Source organism: Carassius gibelio, chromosome A4 (genome assembly GCF_023724105.1).
Source record: "Carassius gibelio isolate Cgi1373 ecotype wild population from Czech Republic chromosome A4, carGib1.2-hapl.c, whole genome shotgun sequence".
Classification (NCBI taxonomy): Eukaryota; Metazoa; Chordata; class Actinopteri; order Cypriniformes; family Cyprinidae; genus Carassius; species Carassius gibelio.
The window spans coordinates 31,522,590-31,541,687 of record NC_068374.1 but is presented as its reverse complement, the minus strand read 5'-3'; the positions used below and the strand labels follow the sequence as shown (position 1 = coordinate 31,541,687).

At 38.6% G+C, this 19,098-nt stretch overlaps 1 protein-coding gene across 6 annotated transcripts in view; it reads left to right on the top strand.

Annotated features, from left to right (window-relative positions):
- Positions 1-19,098, top strand: part of LOC127977239 (ELKS/Rab6-interacting/CAST family member 1) — a 175,023-nt gene that overhangs the window by 46,695 nt on the left and 109,230 nt on the right. For all 6 annotated transcript variants that reach the window (XR_008158160.1, XM_052581998.1, XM_052582014.1 and 3 more), the window contains 3 exons: positions 2,912-3,052; positions 7,513-7,706; positions 17,112-17,247. Coding sequence is in view for 5 of the 6 variants with exons in the window: in XM_052581998.1 (XP_052437958.1) it covers positions 2,912-3,052; positions 7,513-7,706; positions 17,112-17,247 (471 nt within the window). In the remaining variant the exon portion in view is untranslated. The remainder of the gene's footprint in view (positions 1-2,911; positions 3,053-7,512; positions 7,707-17,111; positions 17,248-19,098) is intronic.

Below are 19,098 nucleotides of genomic sequence, written 5' to 3'. Positions count from 1 at the left end.
ACCCTCCAATTTTTTTTTTTTACTGTATTACAATTACAGTAATACAGTGACACACTGTATCATTAAAATGTCAGTGTGTATATATATATATATATATATATATATATATATATATATATATATATATATATATATATATATATATATATATATATATATATATATATATATGTTTATAGAGTACAGTGGTGTCAAAGCAATGCTTGTTTATTTATTTATACATTTTTAGAAATACTTAATATATAGTAAATATAAATGCTTTTATTCAGACACATTAAACGGAGTTATAAAATACATAAAAATATTTGTATATTTTATCTATCATCTATCAAAGAAATAAACAGTCATATAGTAGTAATAAATAATTAATATTTGTACTGCAATTTTGCTTAAATGCAGCCTTTGCGAGCAATAAGAGACATCTATTTCTATTTCTATTTGAATATACTTAAAAAAAAATTTATTCCTGTGATGCAAAGCTGAATTTTCAGCATCATTACTCCAGTCTTCAGTGTCACATGTAACATCCAGTCGATCACATGATCATATAGAAATCATTCTAATATTTTGATTTATTATGAGTATTGGAAACCGTTCTGCTGTTTAATATATTTGATGAATAAAAGGTTAAGAAGAACTGCATTTATTTAAAAATAAAATATTCTAATAATATATTTTCTTTACTCTCACTTTTTATCATTTGAACACATCCTTGCTGAATAAAAGTATTGATTTTATTTTAAAAAAAGAAAGAAAAAAAAATTACTGACCCCAAATTACTGACCAGTATTGTATACTGTTATTACAAAATATTTATATTTTAAAACCATAGCTTCCTTTTTTTTTTTTTTTTTTTTTTTTACTTTTTATTCATCAAAGTATCCTAAAAAAAGTATCACATGTTCTGAAAAAATATTGAATCATGAATCATTATATTAGAATGATTTCTAAAGGATCATGTAATAATGATCCTAAAAATTCAGCTTTGCATCACAGAAATAATTTATAATTTAACGTATAATAAATTTAAAAACAATTATTTTAAATTGTAATAATATATCACAATATTAATTTTTTCTGTATTTTTGATCAAATAAATGCAGGCTTGATGAGCAGAAGAAACTTCTTTCAAATACATTAAAAATAGTAATGTTTCCAAACTTTTGGTCTGTACTGTATATATAAATAAAATACGTATAAATGTGTACCTGTATATTCATTTTATTGACATTCCTTTTTTTTCCTATAAACAAAAAGCTGGGTGAGAAAGTAGGATTCATTTTATTGTAGTAAAATATATTTTTTTATATTTATTTCTTTTGATTTTGGGTTTAATTGTGCCCCAGACATCTTAACAGATTTCATAAGATCCACCCATGTCCATCTGCTGCACATAAAAAGCAGAGCGTCAGTGTCCTGGATATTTGCATTGGATCGCAGCTGCTGTCCTGAGCTGCATGCAGCAGCCTCCCATCGCTCCGCGTCCCTGTATATCCCTCGTCTTGCTTTTCCTGCATTGTGTTGTTCCTGAGCTGTGACCTCTTCACTCCAAGCTCTTTCAGCCTCCCCTCCCATGCTCTAATCATAAAGTGTGGAGTTCAGCACATCCCATCATTCCCCTCTCCTGTTTTCTTTACCAGCACAAGAGAACGCGGGGCGGCAGTATGAACATTAAGTGTATATTTTGGTCCGTGGACTCCAGTCGAGTGTGAAATTGTGGGGCTCTCCGACTGAAAGCGGAAACTGCAGGAAAGGCATCATGGATGGAGGGCTGCAGTTTTAACAGTGTGCCTGAGACTCTGCTTAAAAAAACAGTGAGCTGATGTACTGCATATGTGCAGAGGCCATCGTAATATTACTATTGAGATGTAACAGCTACTGTAACTCTAAATCGTCCTCCTGTTTCTTATTTTATCACTTTATTCCACTTAAAAGATTTTTGTGAAATCAAAGGAACCGTTCACCCAGGACTGGAGCTTTCCTCTAGTCAAAAAGGATTCAAAATCATCATAATAGTATCGTAAAGCAGTCCATATAACTTATAGTGCTATATTCAGCCTTCTGAATTCATATGATTGCTTTGGGTGAGAAATAGACCATAATTCAAGCTTCTGTTTTACCTTCCAGTAAGAGAGTCAGTGAGCTGAACTCAAACTGGATCATCTAATTTATGAACAAATCATTTAAAACTTGATCAAAAGATTGAATTTCATTGAAAATATTTGACTCATAAGAATGATTTACTTCCTCTAATGAACTCTTTATGAATTCATAATGGGGAATGTCAATATTTTCAGTGAATAACAAAGAAAATGTTGGTCTGTTTGTAATATAAAGCCAATGTATGATTTCAAAAGATTTAGAAAATAGTGTAGGAGACATATGAGCCACATTTATGGTGCTTTTGCATCCTTTTATAAACTGGAAAGCTCTAATCTCAATTCATTATACGGTTACACCAAAGAAAGACAATCATGCTGATTTGGAACAGCATGAGGGTGAATAAATGAGTTTTTAAATTGAAGTGGACTGTCTCTTTAAATGTTTTTGTTTCTAAACCAAGTCCAGATTTTTTTTTTGACCCAATCTGATTTGAGTTTGTATACAAATGTGCATTTAAAAAAAAAAAAAAAAAAAAAAACTGTCACATGGCAATTTTTCTTGGCTCTTCGTGCTTCCTGATGTTGGAATTGGCTCAAAACTGTCTGGCTGTGGTTCCAATCCGCATATTTACATGTGTTTGTGCTCGGGTTATTTCAATGCAATCAGGGACTGTGGCATGACATTAACAAAGTCTCGTCCTGCTTCTCATTAGCCTTTCTTCCCCCTGCCTGAATCTGATCGTCTGCACTCAGAGGTACATTGTTCAATAAGTGCTCTCTGATTTAACCTTCCTTTCCTTCGCCCTCAGGCCTCTCTGTTGGACCTGAAGGAGCACGCCTCGTCCCTGGCCTCCTCTGGACTGAAGAAGGACTCCAAGCTGAAGAGTCTCGAAATCGCGCTTGAGCAGAAGAAAGAGGAATACACCAAACTTGACAGTCAACTCAAGAAGGTATGCAGACACTCATTACAGCTAGCAAATACACTAGGTCTCGTCAGCTAAGCAGTTGAGAAAGCGTAACAAGCCATTACAATGACTGGCACGCCGTTAGCGCTAAGCTGACAGCACTTAATACAATGACTGTGAACTGAATGTTCGCTCAAGTGCATTTTACCTGTGGAGTTTTCCTCTGTCGAGTGCTGGTGGGGGAAGATATTAGCTCAGCTTCAGACCTGAGCGAGACGACGGTCAACATAGACCGCTACCTTCAACAACAGCATCCTAAATGAATCAGAATCTTATACTTGACTCGTTTGAAACACTTCAACAGCGCACTTATGTTAACAGGCACTGTGAGAAAAGATATTCAACAATCATTTAAAGCTCACTCCAGTAGAGTTTGATCAAACACTATAGATTTACAAAGAATCTCAAAGTCGACTCAAATACTTATGAATAGGAGAAAGTGCAATGCACCATATAGCAGAATAATCCTGCTTTTTTTTCTATAAGATATGCGCTTTTTAACGCAATCTGAGCATAAGAAACAACAATTATGGGATCGTTCATGTCACATTTGTTTGCTAATTTGAAATATGTTATTTATTTGTGAGTGCTGAAAGCAGATTTTGATAATTCCGGACTTATTTATTCAAATACATAGGATGTGGGCTAGGATGCTTGAAATAGATGGCCACCAAATGAACAGACTTTCCCTGTTGGTCTGATGTTAGCATTGTGCTTATTCTAATAAGTACATCACTTACACATATTGTGTGAATTAGTCTAGTTTCATGTAGAGATATACCGTGCATCATTATTCCTAATCATCTCAAGTCTCTTCTTTTTGTAGCTCATGCTACTTTATACCACCAAAAGTGATGTTCTGACACTGCTTGATACTCCATGTCTGTGACTTCCCTTCTCTTCACCATCTGTTTTCACACTCCTCTAATTCTGTCTTTTCTTGTCTTTTTTTCTCATCCTGCCTCTTTATCTCCTTTGTTGTCTCCTGAATATCAAATATTTCTCACTTAAAAAACTAAAAAATAAAATTTGTCATTACTTTACCACTCGATTCTGTTTTCTTCCCCAACTCCTCTGTGCTTTTCTTTCTTTCTTTCCGAAAGCGCTTTGAGCACATGTCAGGCCATCCCTTCAATCTTGTAAGTGCATCTCAGTGCGAAAAGCCTCCCTTAGCAGTGCTAGCATATGTGTGTGTGTGTGTGTAACTAATAAATGTGTGAGAGGAGCTTTGCTTGCATGAGCTCGAGGCTTATCTCAAGTTTAGTTTTGTGTGTATGTGAGATAGAGAGGATATGCTGGCGGAGTCTCTGAGTAGTCTGAGATTTGCTTGCATGAGATCTTTCCTTATCTGTAGCTCGAGAGTGATGATCTTGTGTGGCTTGACGTTGCTCCTCAGCGGAGCTTGGATTTAGTGGCGTGTTTGTAAGCTGATATGTGTCGCATTGAGCTGTGGCAGTATGGTGTGCACGTGCCTTTACAGATGCTACACTTTTAAAGCGGCCAAGCTTAGTTTTTAATTAGGATAGTTGTATTAAAGTTCCTGTCAAAATTTAATTGTCATTTTCGATTATCGATTTTCATTTATTTATATAATTTATTCATTTATAACATTTTTGACTTTGATTTTTTTTTTTTTACTTAAAATAAAATATACTGAAATGATATACATGTATAAAAATTTAACTGTAATGGCATTTGGTGTCATCTACATCTTTGTGCTAAAAATAAGATGATCAGCTTTTCAATGAATTAAAACTTAAATTCAGTCTGTCCTTATTTCACAAGTCTAGAAAGGCAGTGCATGTGTCTCATACCATGCCACTTTAATGGTGCTTTTATAATTATTTTTTATAGTGTTTTTGTGCATTTTGAAGCTTGACAGTCTGTCTATTTGTTTGTGCAAAAGAGCAGCATAAACGCTCTTCAAAAGTTTTACAGAACAATGAAAGTCGAAGAAGTTTGGAACAGCATGTCCGAGTAAATGATGACAGCTTGAATTAAATAATTCCCTTAAATTCTTACGTTTAAGTGCTCATAGGCTTTGTGCCTCTCTGTATGTAGGCGATTGTGCTTGTTCGTTTTTTTTAGACCGCAATCTGTGCAAGTACATTTAGTTCTGTATGGTGATTCTGAGCTCTCATATGAACCGGTCACCTTCATACTCACATTCAGAGCTCTTTGCATGGCTCGATGAGAAGGTCTGGGTCCCATCGTCAGTTCCAAGAGTAATGAAATCTCTGGCAGTGTGTGTGTATCTGTGTTCGCACAGGGTCTCATATAAAAGCAGTGCAAGTGAAAACCCGCTGACAGCTCGGTGGGTGTCTGCTGTGATTGGATGAGACAGAAAGGGGGCGGAGGACTCAATTGTCCCCGCGTGACCGTCAGGAGTGTATGAAGATGGAGGTGTCAGCGCGGCTCACGAAATGAGAACAGACATGCCAGAACATCCAGCGGTCTACGTTACTCAAACCAGCCAAGAGTCCAGTGCACTTCCTCAGCTACTTCAAAACTCTTTTATATCCCCTGCTGTGCACACATGCACTTTTATATCATTCAACACCAAGATGTTTTCTCGCAAGAACATTTAGAGGTCAAGAAAGTCATAAATGCATATAAACTGCAAATGTGTGCTGTTTTCACACAGCCTCTCTTTTATTTTGCCCAGCCAAAGAGTCACAGGCACAAACACATTATTAAACAATGTTATTAAACCGCATTTCCCACAAGCCCCTGTTTGGTGCTGGGATATTGGTTGTTCCTTTGAAAGATGGTGCCGTATGGATTGACCACTCTGGCTTTCCAATACCAACAAGCTTCAATGGAGCTTACAAGCAGACACTCGCTAACAACTGTACACATGCTAGTTTTTCTGTTGTTCAAAGTACATATCTGTGTTTGTATTGAGAACGGGTTTGTTATTGGTCCTGAACACATGCTTTTCTTATGTGATCAGACGACTAATCAAGTGGCAGGTTCCAAGAATACGGTGCACTTTGCTTTAAACACATTGATATCTATATTCCTGCTTTAAGTGTTGGATATAGGATGGGTGAATTTTTTTTATATATATTTATTTATTTTGTTATTGTCATTTAATTAATAGCTACAGAATTTACTTTTTTTCCCTTCTTGTTATTAAACTAACCAGAATTTATACCTCAGATTTTAGTAACCGGGTTTGAAAATTTTTTAAACCTCCATTTACAGAAAATGAATGGAAAATAAACAACTCAAATTATATAAAATTTTTTAGCTGTATATTTTTGTTACAATTTTCTGACGGTTAAGCACCCCCTTTCACTGACTATTTTTTGAAAATGAAAATAAATAATTAGATCATTTTAATGTTGTAGACCCTGTTCATGGAAAGTGCCTTGTACTGACAGATTTGTTTTTGCTCCGCCCTCTTCCTGACACATTCTTGATGCTAATTGCACATTAAATGCATGTATCGTGTGTTTTCATATACAAACTTTCATTTCTCTGCCAGACGTAGTCTTTTACATGAACTCGTATGCACCAGCTGGTCCGTTCACAGATGACAAACTCTTGGCGGTCAGAGTGGAAACGTACTCAACTTCAGGCCGAGACTTTAATAAAGCTAATTAGCGGGGCCTAAACGTCACCTGCAAATATTATCCTCAATAAACCAGAACAGTCCTCTTTCACACAGTGCCAGTCTGAAGAGACCTTGGATGCCAGACTCTTTGCTGTATTTTTTTATACCAGCAGATTTCTAGAGAGGAAAAAGTTTTTTTTTGCCTGTTTAGTTTTGTAACCATATTTTGGATACATTCAGGCTATCATGTCCTCTGCATTTAGACGTGGTTTGTACACATTTATGTGCTTGTAGTCCTGGTGTAAATGACACAGTGCTCCTGTGTCCTCACCTCGTAAAGCCTGCTCTGTGTTTGTGTTTTCACAGCTATATATTTGCAGCAGGAAGACACCTGTGTCCTTTTAGAGGACTTTTATGAAAGAAACATTACAGCTGACTCCTTTAATTGTCCAGAGGAATTAACTGATTTAATTTTCATTTGAGGAGGCCCTTGACCCGGCACTTTAGATGGCTGAAAAGTCACTAATTATTTTGATGACTTCAGCATGATTGTGTTTCAATGTGTTCCTGTAATGAGAGCATATCCTGTTGTGATGTCATGGGGGAGCTTACGCAGAGCCTGCAGGCGAGAGTCGAGTGTCTGAGATCTCAAAACAGCCCACAGACACACACACACACACATACCCATGACAGTGGTCTGACCGCTGACAGTTTGTCTATGAAGGGCTGAAGTATTCATTTATATTTATTTGTTTTATTCATCTTTATTATTGTTATCACCTTAATTTATAAATGCATTATTATTTAAATGTATAATTATATTATCTATTATAAATTTGGACTTGGTTGTAGTTTCCTCCTGAGACTCTATGTTTGGCCCCCACAGGCTCAGTCCGCCGCGGTTGAGGCTCAGGCAAATGCAGGACTGTCGGAGCGCATTGCCACACTCGAGCAGGAGGTGGCGCGTTACAAGGAGGATGCTGGGAAGGCCCAGGCAGAAGTGGACAGGCTCCTGGAAATCCTCCGAGAGATGGAGAATGAGAAGAACGACAAGGATCGCAAGATCAGCGAGCTGGAGAGGTACACTAACACACACGTTTATTCTTAATGTAGACATACTGTAGACTTCTTTTATGTAGTAACAATAGACTGAGATAAACCCTTTAAACATAATTATATCATTTATGAGAATGTGTTTTCCTACTGATGATATCTGCAAAGGAAGGTTCTTCTGTTAGATTTAGGAAACTTTCGGGAATAAAACCCTCAAATGAATGAATACTTGCAACCTCTTACTCTATTTTTACATTTTTCATTTATTCAACTTCCGCAATTTATTTTCCATTCTCCATCTTCCATAAAGATTTTTTTATTTCCGTGTTTCCACTTCAGGATTCATGATTGCCTGCTGAAATAAAGGCAACAATACCAGTCTTTCTACAGTGTACTGAGTATTACAACAACCCTAGTGTACATGTACCTATTTCTATATCGTTACTAACAGATAAGTCACAACTTCAGTCCAAAATAGTGCACTTGTTTCTTTGGTTTGTATCTGTGGAGTCCACAAAACCATGGGGTGTCCCATTTGTCAATGTATAGTTCAATTACGTGCGCATAAGTGGCCAGTATGACCCCTCAACATTTTTGTTTTTTGAGAACCGCTCAGGGATTGCTGTTTGGGGAATGTTCTCACCCGCTCAGTCATCTCTTATCCTCCATTTATTTTGCCGTAAGACCAGAAATGGGTTGTGTAACTTTGGAGGGCAACTTCAGCGCTTATTATGGGATGCTGCCATTGTCTTTGAGCATATCTGGTAGATTTATTGCAAGCATCGATTTAGTTGTAGTTTCCAACACATTGCTCTGATCCCAAAGTATGTTCTGTGTCTGTAGACATGGAGAATTGAGTTGCAAAGAGCTCCAACTTTATGGATTGCACACCTTCAACTGCATGTCTGCTCCTCCCAAAGCATTTTTCTGGATATTTTTCACTTTATGTCCATGGTGTAAACGTCCGTTTAATTGGACTAATTAATGGAAGGCAAATATAGACCGTCTCTCATCTTGGCTTTCATAAATAAATAAAGGAGATGAATAATTGAAATAGGGCTTGAGTGTAAACAGGAGAATGTGAGGAAGAGTCTGGCCTGGTGGTGAAGAGTCGAGGAGGTCATGGATGTTGTACATTTACAGTCGTGCACTACTCCTTTTCACCCTTCGCCAGGCCTTTCAGAGCTGCGGTTGGAGGCCTGACAGGGATATTTATTTGCTCGAAGGCCGTTGGATACTAGAAGTGTTTTGAGCTGGATTTCTGTCGATTCATAAATATTCATCTGACTTGCATTGAACGTCTGATGCTGTCTTAACAGAGCTGTGTTAGGAGAGGATGAGGCTAAAACAAACTCCACATGCTTGGCTCGATGCATCATTCATGTCAAACGAGAGAAGATTTCTGAAATAAACACCAGCCAGAATCACTAACCATGCCGCTCACAGCTAATTACGGCTGAGAGTCAAGTTATGTTCTCAATACACACCAGGGAGTGCGGTCCTCAAAAACCTCCAATTGTTCTCTCTGTGCCGTAGTTTTCCAGTTATTCAGACAGATCCTCTTCTGTTAGCGCCTGTGTCTTTAATCAAGACGTGAGTGAGGGGTAGAAGAGATGCGTTGTGTTCAGAGTGAGTCAGGATTACCTTTCTCACTCGGAGATGGAGAAGCCAAAGCTCCTCTTGTTGCAGATCAGTTGTGCGGAGGCAGTCCTTGTTCGAAAATGCCTTCAAAGTCACAGAAAAATGGCAGAGGTTGAATTGGGGCATTGGGGTATTTATTTCATACATTCAGCAGCGGTAAATTTGCAGGTAATTATTGAGTATAGTAAGGCTCAGTGTTTGAGAGGGAGCTAAAATGGAAGGGTGAGCTAGAATAGATTTGTTGCAAAGAAATAGAGGTAAAACAAATGAAAAAAGCACAACAGAAGCACTATTTGTAAGACTTGTGAAGCGGACTCTCTTTATAATGTTCCTTTGCATTTTGGGTAAGAATCAGTTAATGTTATGGAAATGTATACATTTAACATTTATTTAATTTTTTACACAGGGCAGAAGGTCTATGGTATTTTATTATTTTACCATTTTATCAATTTCATTTTAAAGCCCCTTTTATACAATTTCTCTGCAAATTTTATAAGGATAATTGTAAATAAATGGTACAATAAATCTGCATAATCATATAATACATTCTGAATCCATTCACTGCCTTACTAAAGATGCATCTGTTTTATTTATTTATTTATTATTTTTTGTAGCGTGTGAGATTGCATGTCACATTGTCAGGTTCTGCCATCATCATATTTCTGATTAAATTTTTCCATCCACTATTCATTTATCAGTCATAAAGTCTAAATCAAGTACACAAGTCTACATGCAAACTCTAATGCACTGTTAACTCTTTTTGTCTTACTCAGCTATCTAAATTAACCTTCAGTATCTCGCGCTGTGTGGTGTATTTTCACCTTCACTGTATTTCTCTTTCTTCCTCTGCATTTCTTCTCACTGGAACGCTGTCTACTTCCCAGTCTGCTTTCAAGGTCAGTATGGCTGCTTTCCTTGCCTGCACTTCCTTTCCACTGCAAATCAACTTCTTTATGTTATAACACACAAACTGTATGCTGCTTTACCAGGGCCTGCTCTGTAAATCATTTTAAGGATGGTTCGAATGATCTGGGACCTGTGTTTTTGAGGGGCCAGTTTGGGGAGAACTGTATCCGCTAGGCTAGACATGAGGAAAATAATTCAGCGGTTGATTGTAGTGTGGTGGTGCCCTTGGGCGATGCACTTAACCCCAATTTGCTCTTGTTGCCTCCATCACTCCCCTTGGACTTGCTTCTAAAGTTTCAATGGAAAAAAAGAGAAATTGCTCTGACCTGAATTGATTAAAGGTTCAAAAGAAGGAATGAGGAAACCTGGGAAGGTCAAGTAGGCGCTACAAGCATATCTTATTAATGCATTAATAATGCTTACCTGTGAGGTCTGATGAGACAGAGTTCAGAAGAAGAAAAGAAGGACTCGCCAGAGCTTCTGCTGTATGTGGACGACAGATAGAAAGGAAGTGGGAAAAGAAAGTAGGAGAGCCCTTGCAGAACTTCTAATTGGAGCATAAAGAATCTCCATCAGTCATTTTCTCTCCAGCGGTGTTGAAAAACTTGCCTCTTCTGCCAGCGCACCGACGATACAGACCCGTCCCGCTACAGATCTCAGCGCTTGGCTTGTTTATCATGGTTATTATTTGCATCTCTTTTTACTTTGGTCTGGAACAGAGGCTTGTCAAGCTGTTTTATTTTTTCTACTCTTGTAACTCCACTAGAAAACAAGCCGAATGTTACGGGAGCACTTGACAGAACTGTCATTCTCTCTCTCTCTCTCTCTCTCTCTCTCTATCTCTATCTCTCTCCCTCTCGATCTCTTTCTTGCTCATCCTTCTTCTCCTCCTCTTTGTTTTTTTGGCTCTTTTGATTTATTCTCTGGAACTCAGCAACACAACAAACAAGGCCAATTTGATATCTCCCCCAGATGAAGGGGTGCGGCATAATGAAAAGAAATCCATGTAATTCTGAAATGAACTTTGCCTAGTGTTACGCATTTGCTGCTGAGCGCCAGGACCTCTTGATTTAGTCTACAAATGCTTGACAATACATGTGATGTGCTTCATTTCTCAAAGCACGAATGCTTCATGTCGTCTTTTTCTTTATTTTTTGCATTTAGCATAGAGTATGTTTAGAATCTTTGTCTTTTTAATACGTAGTAATATGTTTCATAATATATTTTGTCATTGCTCCCTCTGTTTTTCCTCTCTCTTCCACTTCCTCTGTTTGTGTAATTTAAGTTACCGTTACTCATTCTGGAGACGTAGAAGGCTGTATTTCTGGGTTTTGTCTCATTACTGCAAGAGGTTGTTCTGCTGTGCTGGTCTGCCGCTGTGGGTTCCTCCGGCAGGTGAAGGCCACAATCCCACACAGACAGGGAGGTCTGCTTCTCTGGGCCTGTCGATGAGGGCATACGATCCGGTCGACTCGGAGAACACGTCCGCTTGTCTGTTGCCTCTGTGTGCTTTCCAGTTAGCTTTGGCTAGCCTGGCCTCAGGCTCGACCGCAAGATTAACTATATTAGTCAAGGGCCGGAGGGAATTGCACAGGACGGTACGTAACAGTCGTGGGGACACCCTGTCGTGCACCTGGCCGCAAAAACCTTCTCAGAAGCCAAAGTCTATTAGGCTCTATTAAGTTTGCACTCACCACAGACGGAACTGTGAATATGAGCCCTGCTATCAAGCAGCGGCTCTTGCCAGCTCTGCTCCACCTGCTGCTAGAGCAATGGCAACAGTCAGCGAAGAACCCACATTTCCTGACTTTTATTAGTCCCGAGCTCACGGACATATCCTGAACGCCAGGAAGGAGATATCCGGCCAATATAAAGACACAATTGACATTAAAGGATGACTTCGAGAGGGATGAGGGATGAAGTAAACACAGACTCTCAAACAGTCTTTGATGGCGTTCCACTCCGTTCTGTGCTGGTCAGACAGGTTGGGGTTGCGATAAACAGAAAGGTTTTTGTCCTTACTCAACCTTTTTGACGTTTATCCCATCCTGGACTGTTAGTGTGGGCACACTTATGTTCAATTCCGTCAGCACAGTTGAACAGAAAAAGAAAAATGACATTTAAAATTGGACGAAAACACTGCATGGTAACCATCTCCAGCCTTCTGCGTTGTGCAGCCCGCTCATAAATGCACGTTGGCTCTGTGACATAAGACGCCTTTCTGTTTCTACCCAGAATTCCTCCTAAAAGGATGATGGATTTATTTCTTCAGCATCGATTTCCTTGTGCATTCATCTCCAAATCACACCCAATTTTACCATTGGGTCTTGTTTTATGTTATTAAGTGTCAGGTGCAATTGGACTTTGGAATAACGTTTGCTTTAATGCCCGCCGGGCCTCATTTCTCCAGTTAAGTGACTGCAGAACGTCATTGTTTAGAAATGTAGGTTCATATTATTTTGAGAAAGGAAATATTGAAAAAGCTAACATTTTATAAGGAGTCATTTTGAGAGCTTGTGCATTTTGGATTGCTTTGTTTTTTCTAGCTTGACCTTGCAGTGGTGGTCATTCAACAGCATCATGGCTTTGGATGTCGGCAAGGACTTGTCCTTCCCTAGGGCACAGTCTGGCCGTGTGAAAATGACTTTCTTTTTTTGTTTTTGTGTTTTTAGAGGTGTTTACTAGATGCATGTTTCAAAGACGTCATTATGCAGAAGTTGAGAACATCTTTATAGCCGAAAGTTAGCGAACTTTCTGATGTTTGCTCACACACTTCAGTCGATATCTTGAGAATTTCAAAGTGCTTTCAAGCCTTACCATGTAAACATTGCCTGGAGCTGTCTTGTAAATGAATTATTAATTTTATGATCTGGACCAAAATAATGAATGGCTATTTTTGATCATGTTTCAGGGGTTGAGCTCCATGAAAATAAGATTCCTTAAAAAGCATTAGGTTAGACTGGAGTGTAGATCTTTCATTCTTCTGAACGCATTTTCTCCAAGCGTGTGTTTTTTGTTTGGATTTATATGTTACGTTTTGATGTATAATTAGTGTTTTTCCTCTAGACAACCTAAAAATTGTGTTGAAAGATTATTTTCTTTCTCTCCCACCTTGTCATAGACCTATTTACCTGTTTTTCATTTTTTTTCCACTCATATTCATGTTGCTTCTCGCATTGGTTGAAGCCACATTGACACCCAAATATGGTACAGTTTTCCTAGTATTGATATTAATATGGCTGCTCATAAAACATAAAGCTCAGTACAGAGAGGAGGAAGATGACAGGGTTACCTATGTGATCCAGAGTTTTATTTAGAGCAAAGGAAAATGGTGGCATTGGAAAAAATGAAACGAAGAAGGCTTTTAAATGGGGTCTCTGCAATTGAACACTTGTGTAGCTGTGTTCACTAAACAGAGATGTTTCCATTTAGGTCTGTGTGAACCCAGACTGATAGCTTGAGAGTGAGATGCTGTATTTATTCTTCTTTTTTTACCGTATTGTTCAAAGGTTTGTAAAAGTAATCTCTTAAGCTCACCGATGCTGCATTCATTGGTTCAGTAAAATCAGAAATATTGTGAAGTAATATTACTGTTTAAAATAAATGTAATTTATTTCTGTAATGGCAAAGCTGAATTTTCAGCATCATTACTTCAGACTTGTCACATGCTGCTTAAGAAGCATATCCTTTGGTATTATCAATGTTAGAAACAAAATGTTGTTGCTTAATATTTTTCTGTTACTCATAATTCTTTGATAAATGGTTCAAAAGAACAGCATTTATTTTGAATCAAAGGAATCTTTGAAATCAACATTCGATTTAATCTGACAGGATGGGCTAGATTAGAGTGCCATCATTACTTCTAGACATAGTGAGCTCGCTGGAAATATTTGCATGCATGCTAGTAATAACTGCCTAGAAAAGCCTCTCTGTCAACTAGGGTTATGAATTGCTTTTGTTATACACTGTACCTGCATTATCCTACGCTTTTATCACAGCATATCAAAAATACCAGAACGACTGGCAAATTACATCTGTATTAGATGTTGCCGTTCCTCTTTATTGTTGTAGAAGTGTTTTCTCTATGAACTCTGTGAAATAAGGTTACCTATCCCATCACATCAGAGCCCAAATGGAGACATATAAACATATAATCAAAACCCTGAATAAAGGGCTGGCGCTCAATGCATAAAAACAGTCCGATGCTTATTGCAAGTGTAGCGGAGCCAAGCAGATGGCTTGGCCTCTTCTGGAAACACCAAATAGGAACATTCCAGTATATTTATGACCTGTTACACAAACTCCCTTGAGCACACACACAAAGTCTTTCTTTTTACTTTGTTTAATGGTCGTGTTATCTTGAAGATGTTTTTTTTTTTTTTTTTGACAATGCACATTTTGTCTGATGTTTCCAGAATGGACTTGAATTGTATTTGCGGTGCTTTTAATAGACTTTTAATAGCTATCAAATTAGCAGCGTTGAGGAAACTGCTTTGGAACTGCAACTTGTTAAGATGCTCATAAAATAGTTAAACTACAGCCAAGCTGCACTTAGAGGAATAGTAGTGCTAGTACTGTTAACTAAAAATAGCTTTTTGTGAAAAAAACAATCTTTCTGGAAGTATAATTGTCTTATACTAAACTTTAGAACGAACTAAAAAAAAACTAGAAAATGCGTTTATATAATGGAGCTGAAAACATTGTTTAAATAAATATTTTAGTTTTAAATGAATTGGTGAATCATTTAAATGAATCAGTTGTTTGTTTAAATCAGTGAGTTGTTTAAATAAATCAGTGAATCGTTTATTTAATCAATGAATCGTTTATTTATATGAACCATGTGAATGAACAGATTCATAAAATTGAATCCGATTTCCCAATGCAACATGCAAGGACAAAGTTCACTCTGCTGTAAAACTGCGGGCGCAGTGATGAAAATAACAGCGATGAAGCCATTTGTCATGCTACACCGCTGCTTATTGGTATGTCCGCACTGTTTTGAAACAGCTGATGTGCTATGGTCAAGTTAGTAGAATGCTGCTTTTAGTTATTTATACCCTAACGGTGCAACTGAATCAAGGAGCTTTTGTGTTTTTGTTAGCCTCAAGACCTGATTTCTGTTTGTGTTTGCAGAAATGTATGATTCTAACATATTGCAAACAACAGTGGATGGAATAGTAGTAGACTTTGTCTCTCCATCGCCTGCAGTCTGTCAACACTTCTTATGATCCTCACATTGAAGAGACATGCGATCCCATACAGTAAAGAGAAGAAAAGAAAACCTTGGGAACCTTCTGAAAAGATGGAGAAACGCTCAGACCAGTTGCTCAGTATGTCACCAGGCTAACTCGATCTCCAAACCTTTGTATGGCAGCAGCTAGCAGAGTTGTACTAGTATCTGCAGTGGGAGCCAGAGGACTCCGGCTTTCCTCAGGTACTTTCACACAGAGACTCCACTGTGCTCAGGACAGCTCATCCAGAAGAATGATCAGGTTCTAGTGGCGCAGTAGCATGGCCCATTTTCTCCAAGCCTTGTTCAGCGTCACCTTGCTTCAGTGAACACAATTTGAAAGCTATTTTGTGATTTTTACTCCAAAGCACCTTGGTGCCACTTTCCTGGCACACTTAAATGTGGCTTGTCATATCCCATAAGCCCCCATAATAACTCTTCAATTACCTTCCCATATTGTGTGTCTTGGGCAATGCTCTGTGGTATCAAGCGGGTGCTGAGGGAGGTCTTTCCACAACGCTGTGTTATTACTCATTTAAAGACATTGGTGTTGGCATAGTCAGTGTTACATCTGTTCTCTAGGGCAGAGATGCAGTTTTTCCCTTTTTTTAAAATCAAGTCAAGATGCTGAACCGTAACCGATCCTGGTCAACATGCTGCCAGTGTGCAATACACCGACAGCGGTCACGTAAACAGGAAAACTCTGATACCCATTGGGGCGAGTGACTGCAGCATCTAGACCTGTTGGTATACGACACTTCTCAGAAATGAAAACAGCTTGAATGCTCTTTTAATTTATTCATTCCTTCCTTTTTGGTATTGCTTTGTGTTCCTGCGGGTTTCCATGCCACAGCAAATGGAGGAGGGGAAAGGATAATGAGAAAAATCCCAGAGCTCAAACACAAACATACTGTCTTTCATTTGTAGCACAGCTTGATCTGTGGAGATCAGTCCTGCTCCCTTTTAAGCTAGACCACTTTTGGCTTTTCTCATTGACCCTTTTGTTTGTACTTCACTGCTTATATGTGTGTAAAAGAAGAAAAAAATGTAAAACACTCTTTGAGGAAGAGATTTTGGATTCTTCTTGTGGCCCGGTAATATTAGTTGACATTTCAGTTTATATTTTCTGGTTTCACCCATTCCTAATTCAAATATTTAAAATTAAATGAGCTTTTTCAAATTTAAATCAATTCAAATTGAAATACAGTCAGCCTGTGGTCTTATTTCATCATACAGAATGCCACATTGTATTTATTTTATTGTATTTTTTATTGAACTTAATTTAATATTTTATTTAATTTAGTTACATTTTGACCCATTCCTAATTATATACGAAGCTTGATTTTCAGATTACAATTACTTTAAATATACAGTAGGCATGTAATCTGATTTCATCAAACATAATGCAACATTATAATATTATTAAGATTCTTATAGAATAATGCATATTCTATTTTCAAAAATAGTATGTGAAACATTATGCATTATTTCATAATGTGCACAGTATACTTTCTGCAAACCTTTTGGCAATGCTACAGTAGTTGCTGAAAAATTGCTATATCGTTAGTTATCAAAGGCTTCCAGTTTCCAGTATTCGTCCACCTCAATGTCCATCTGTGCATGTTTGACTGAAGTCTGTTGGTGTGTCCTTGCAGGCAAATGAAAGACCAAAGCAAGAAGGTTGCCAACCTGAAGCACAAAGAGCAGGTGGAGAAGAACAGGAACGCTCAGTTGATGGAAGAGGCTCGTAAGCGAGAGGATAATATCAGCGAGAGTTCTCAACAGATCAAGGTAAATCCACATGATGTCTGTGTACGTTAATCACATTTACACTTGCATACGGTTCATGAGTCTGTTCCAGATCAGACCTTACTCATGTGATGTTGCCTGATTGAAATGCAGGATGAATCCCTATGCCTTGTGATGGATTTCAGGCAAACGTTTTACACGCATAACCACTGAAATCTGGCAAGAGCCTTGGTCTTAACATTGAAACTTAACCCATAATGAGACCTATCAATCTTTTAAGAGGGTCATAGGCCCCCAAAAACCATGAGTTATACACAATGGCTCAATCTTTTGTGCAGCGTTTAAAGGTTTTCCTTTAACGCTGTCTAGAAATGCGTCTCCTCAGAGCGATCCATCTTCTGATTATATAAGTTTGGATGTCAGCTCTGGTTCCTCATTTGAGAATTGCTGGGATGTTTCTCAGGTAAAGAGCGAGCTCATGTTTCCCCTCACCCAGACCACATTCACGCACATCCTGACCTCGTGTCATCCTCTCATTGTGAGCTTTGGATTTTGGCAAAAGATAAAAGGAGAGAATAATTGAACAGTGAAATAAGACACAATTGTAGTGCAACCGCATGAACTGTTGTTGAATTTATGGATCTGCGATACTGAAGCAGAAGCGTCGAGATCCAGGTGTCATCGTATTTATTTTAAGCCGATTTGCAAATACAAACTACCTCATTTAGGCTGATGTAACTTTCATCATATTGACTATTTTTGTGGTGGTCGTTCCCGCCCTTCGGGAGAGAGGGTTCGAATAGAAAGCCAGAATCAGCAGTTAATGTCTGTGAGAATCTCAGTGCAAAAAGTCCCACTTTTTATGGAGGGGCTGTTTTTCCTCTTTGCCGTAGACCTCTAGACAACAATGCCACAGCGGCCCTCCCTTTGTTGTGGTCTCTGGTGTTTTTCCTGGCCTTCGGTTTGTTCTTTCGATCATTCTCCGTTTTCACATTTTCCTTGTTCTGTGTCATGTGTTTTATGTTTTCGTTCGAGTTCATAAGCTCTTTTTCTGACAGCAGGATTGATGTGCTATTGGACTTCGACCTGTGGTACCCGGTAACTGGTGCGTCAGTGTGTGCGTGAGCATGAGTACGTGTTGCGGTCAAAGAGTGCTCATTTATGACTTCAGGGCCCCAGCTTCCTCCATGGGGTCACGTTGCCATGAGCCCATATTGTGGCTTGCACCCCCCCATTCGAAGCACCCTGATGCGGCTGCATCTATGGCCTCGTCTGGAAGCGGCAACAGCTGCTTCTTTCAGCCAAGACCATCAACCACCACCTTCCCCCACAGGCACGTCAAGATCTGGCCTTGAGGCCCTGAGACTCCAGATCAGGCGAACCCCGAGCTGATCTCCACATGCTATTGGACGCGTCAGGCGGGTTTGGAAGGGAAACCGATTGTTGTTGATGATTTGGTATATGGTTACGGTGGTCTCGCTCCAATCTGTTGGTCAGGGTGAGCTGAGAGAGAGGTTAGTCCAGGACACCAGAGCGATCCTCTCTTTCTCTCTCTGACCCTGTGCTAAAAATGGCTTTTTTTAAATCAATTAAGAAGGTTTCCATTGGAGCCCAGAGGTGGGATGTGTGGTGGTCCGTTGTGGTTGAGAACCAGAGCCGTGAAAACTTATTCAGAATAGCAACTGTTGACATTGGAGAAGGCTAGATGGTCTGAAAGGAAGGACTCTCGCTTCTATTTATTTCTTTATTTTTCTGCTGGTGCTGCTTCCACATGATTTGATCCAATCATTCTTCTAATTAGTGGTGCTTTCTTAGGCAAGCATCACCGTAACTTCGAACAAACCCATAGACCTTATTATTAAACTTTGTAGTGTAATGCATGCTATTGACATG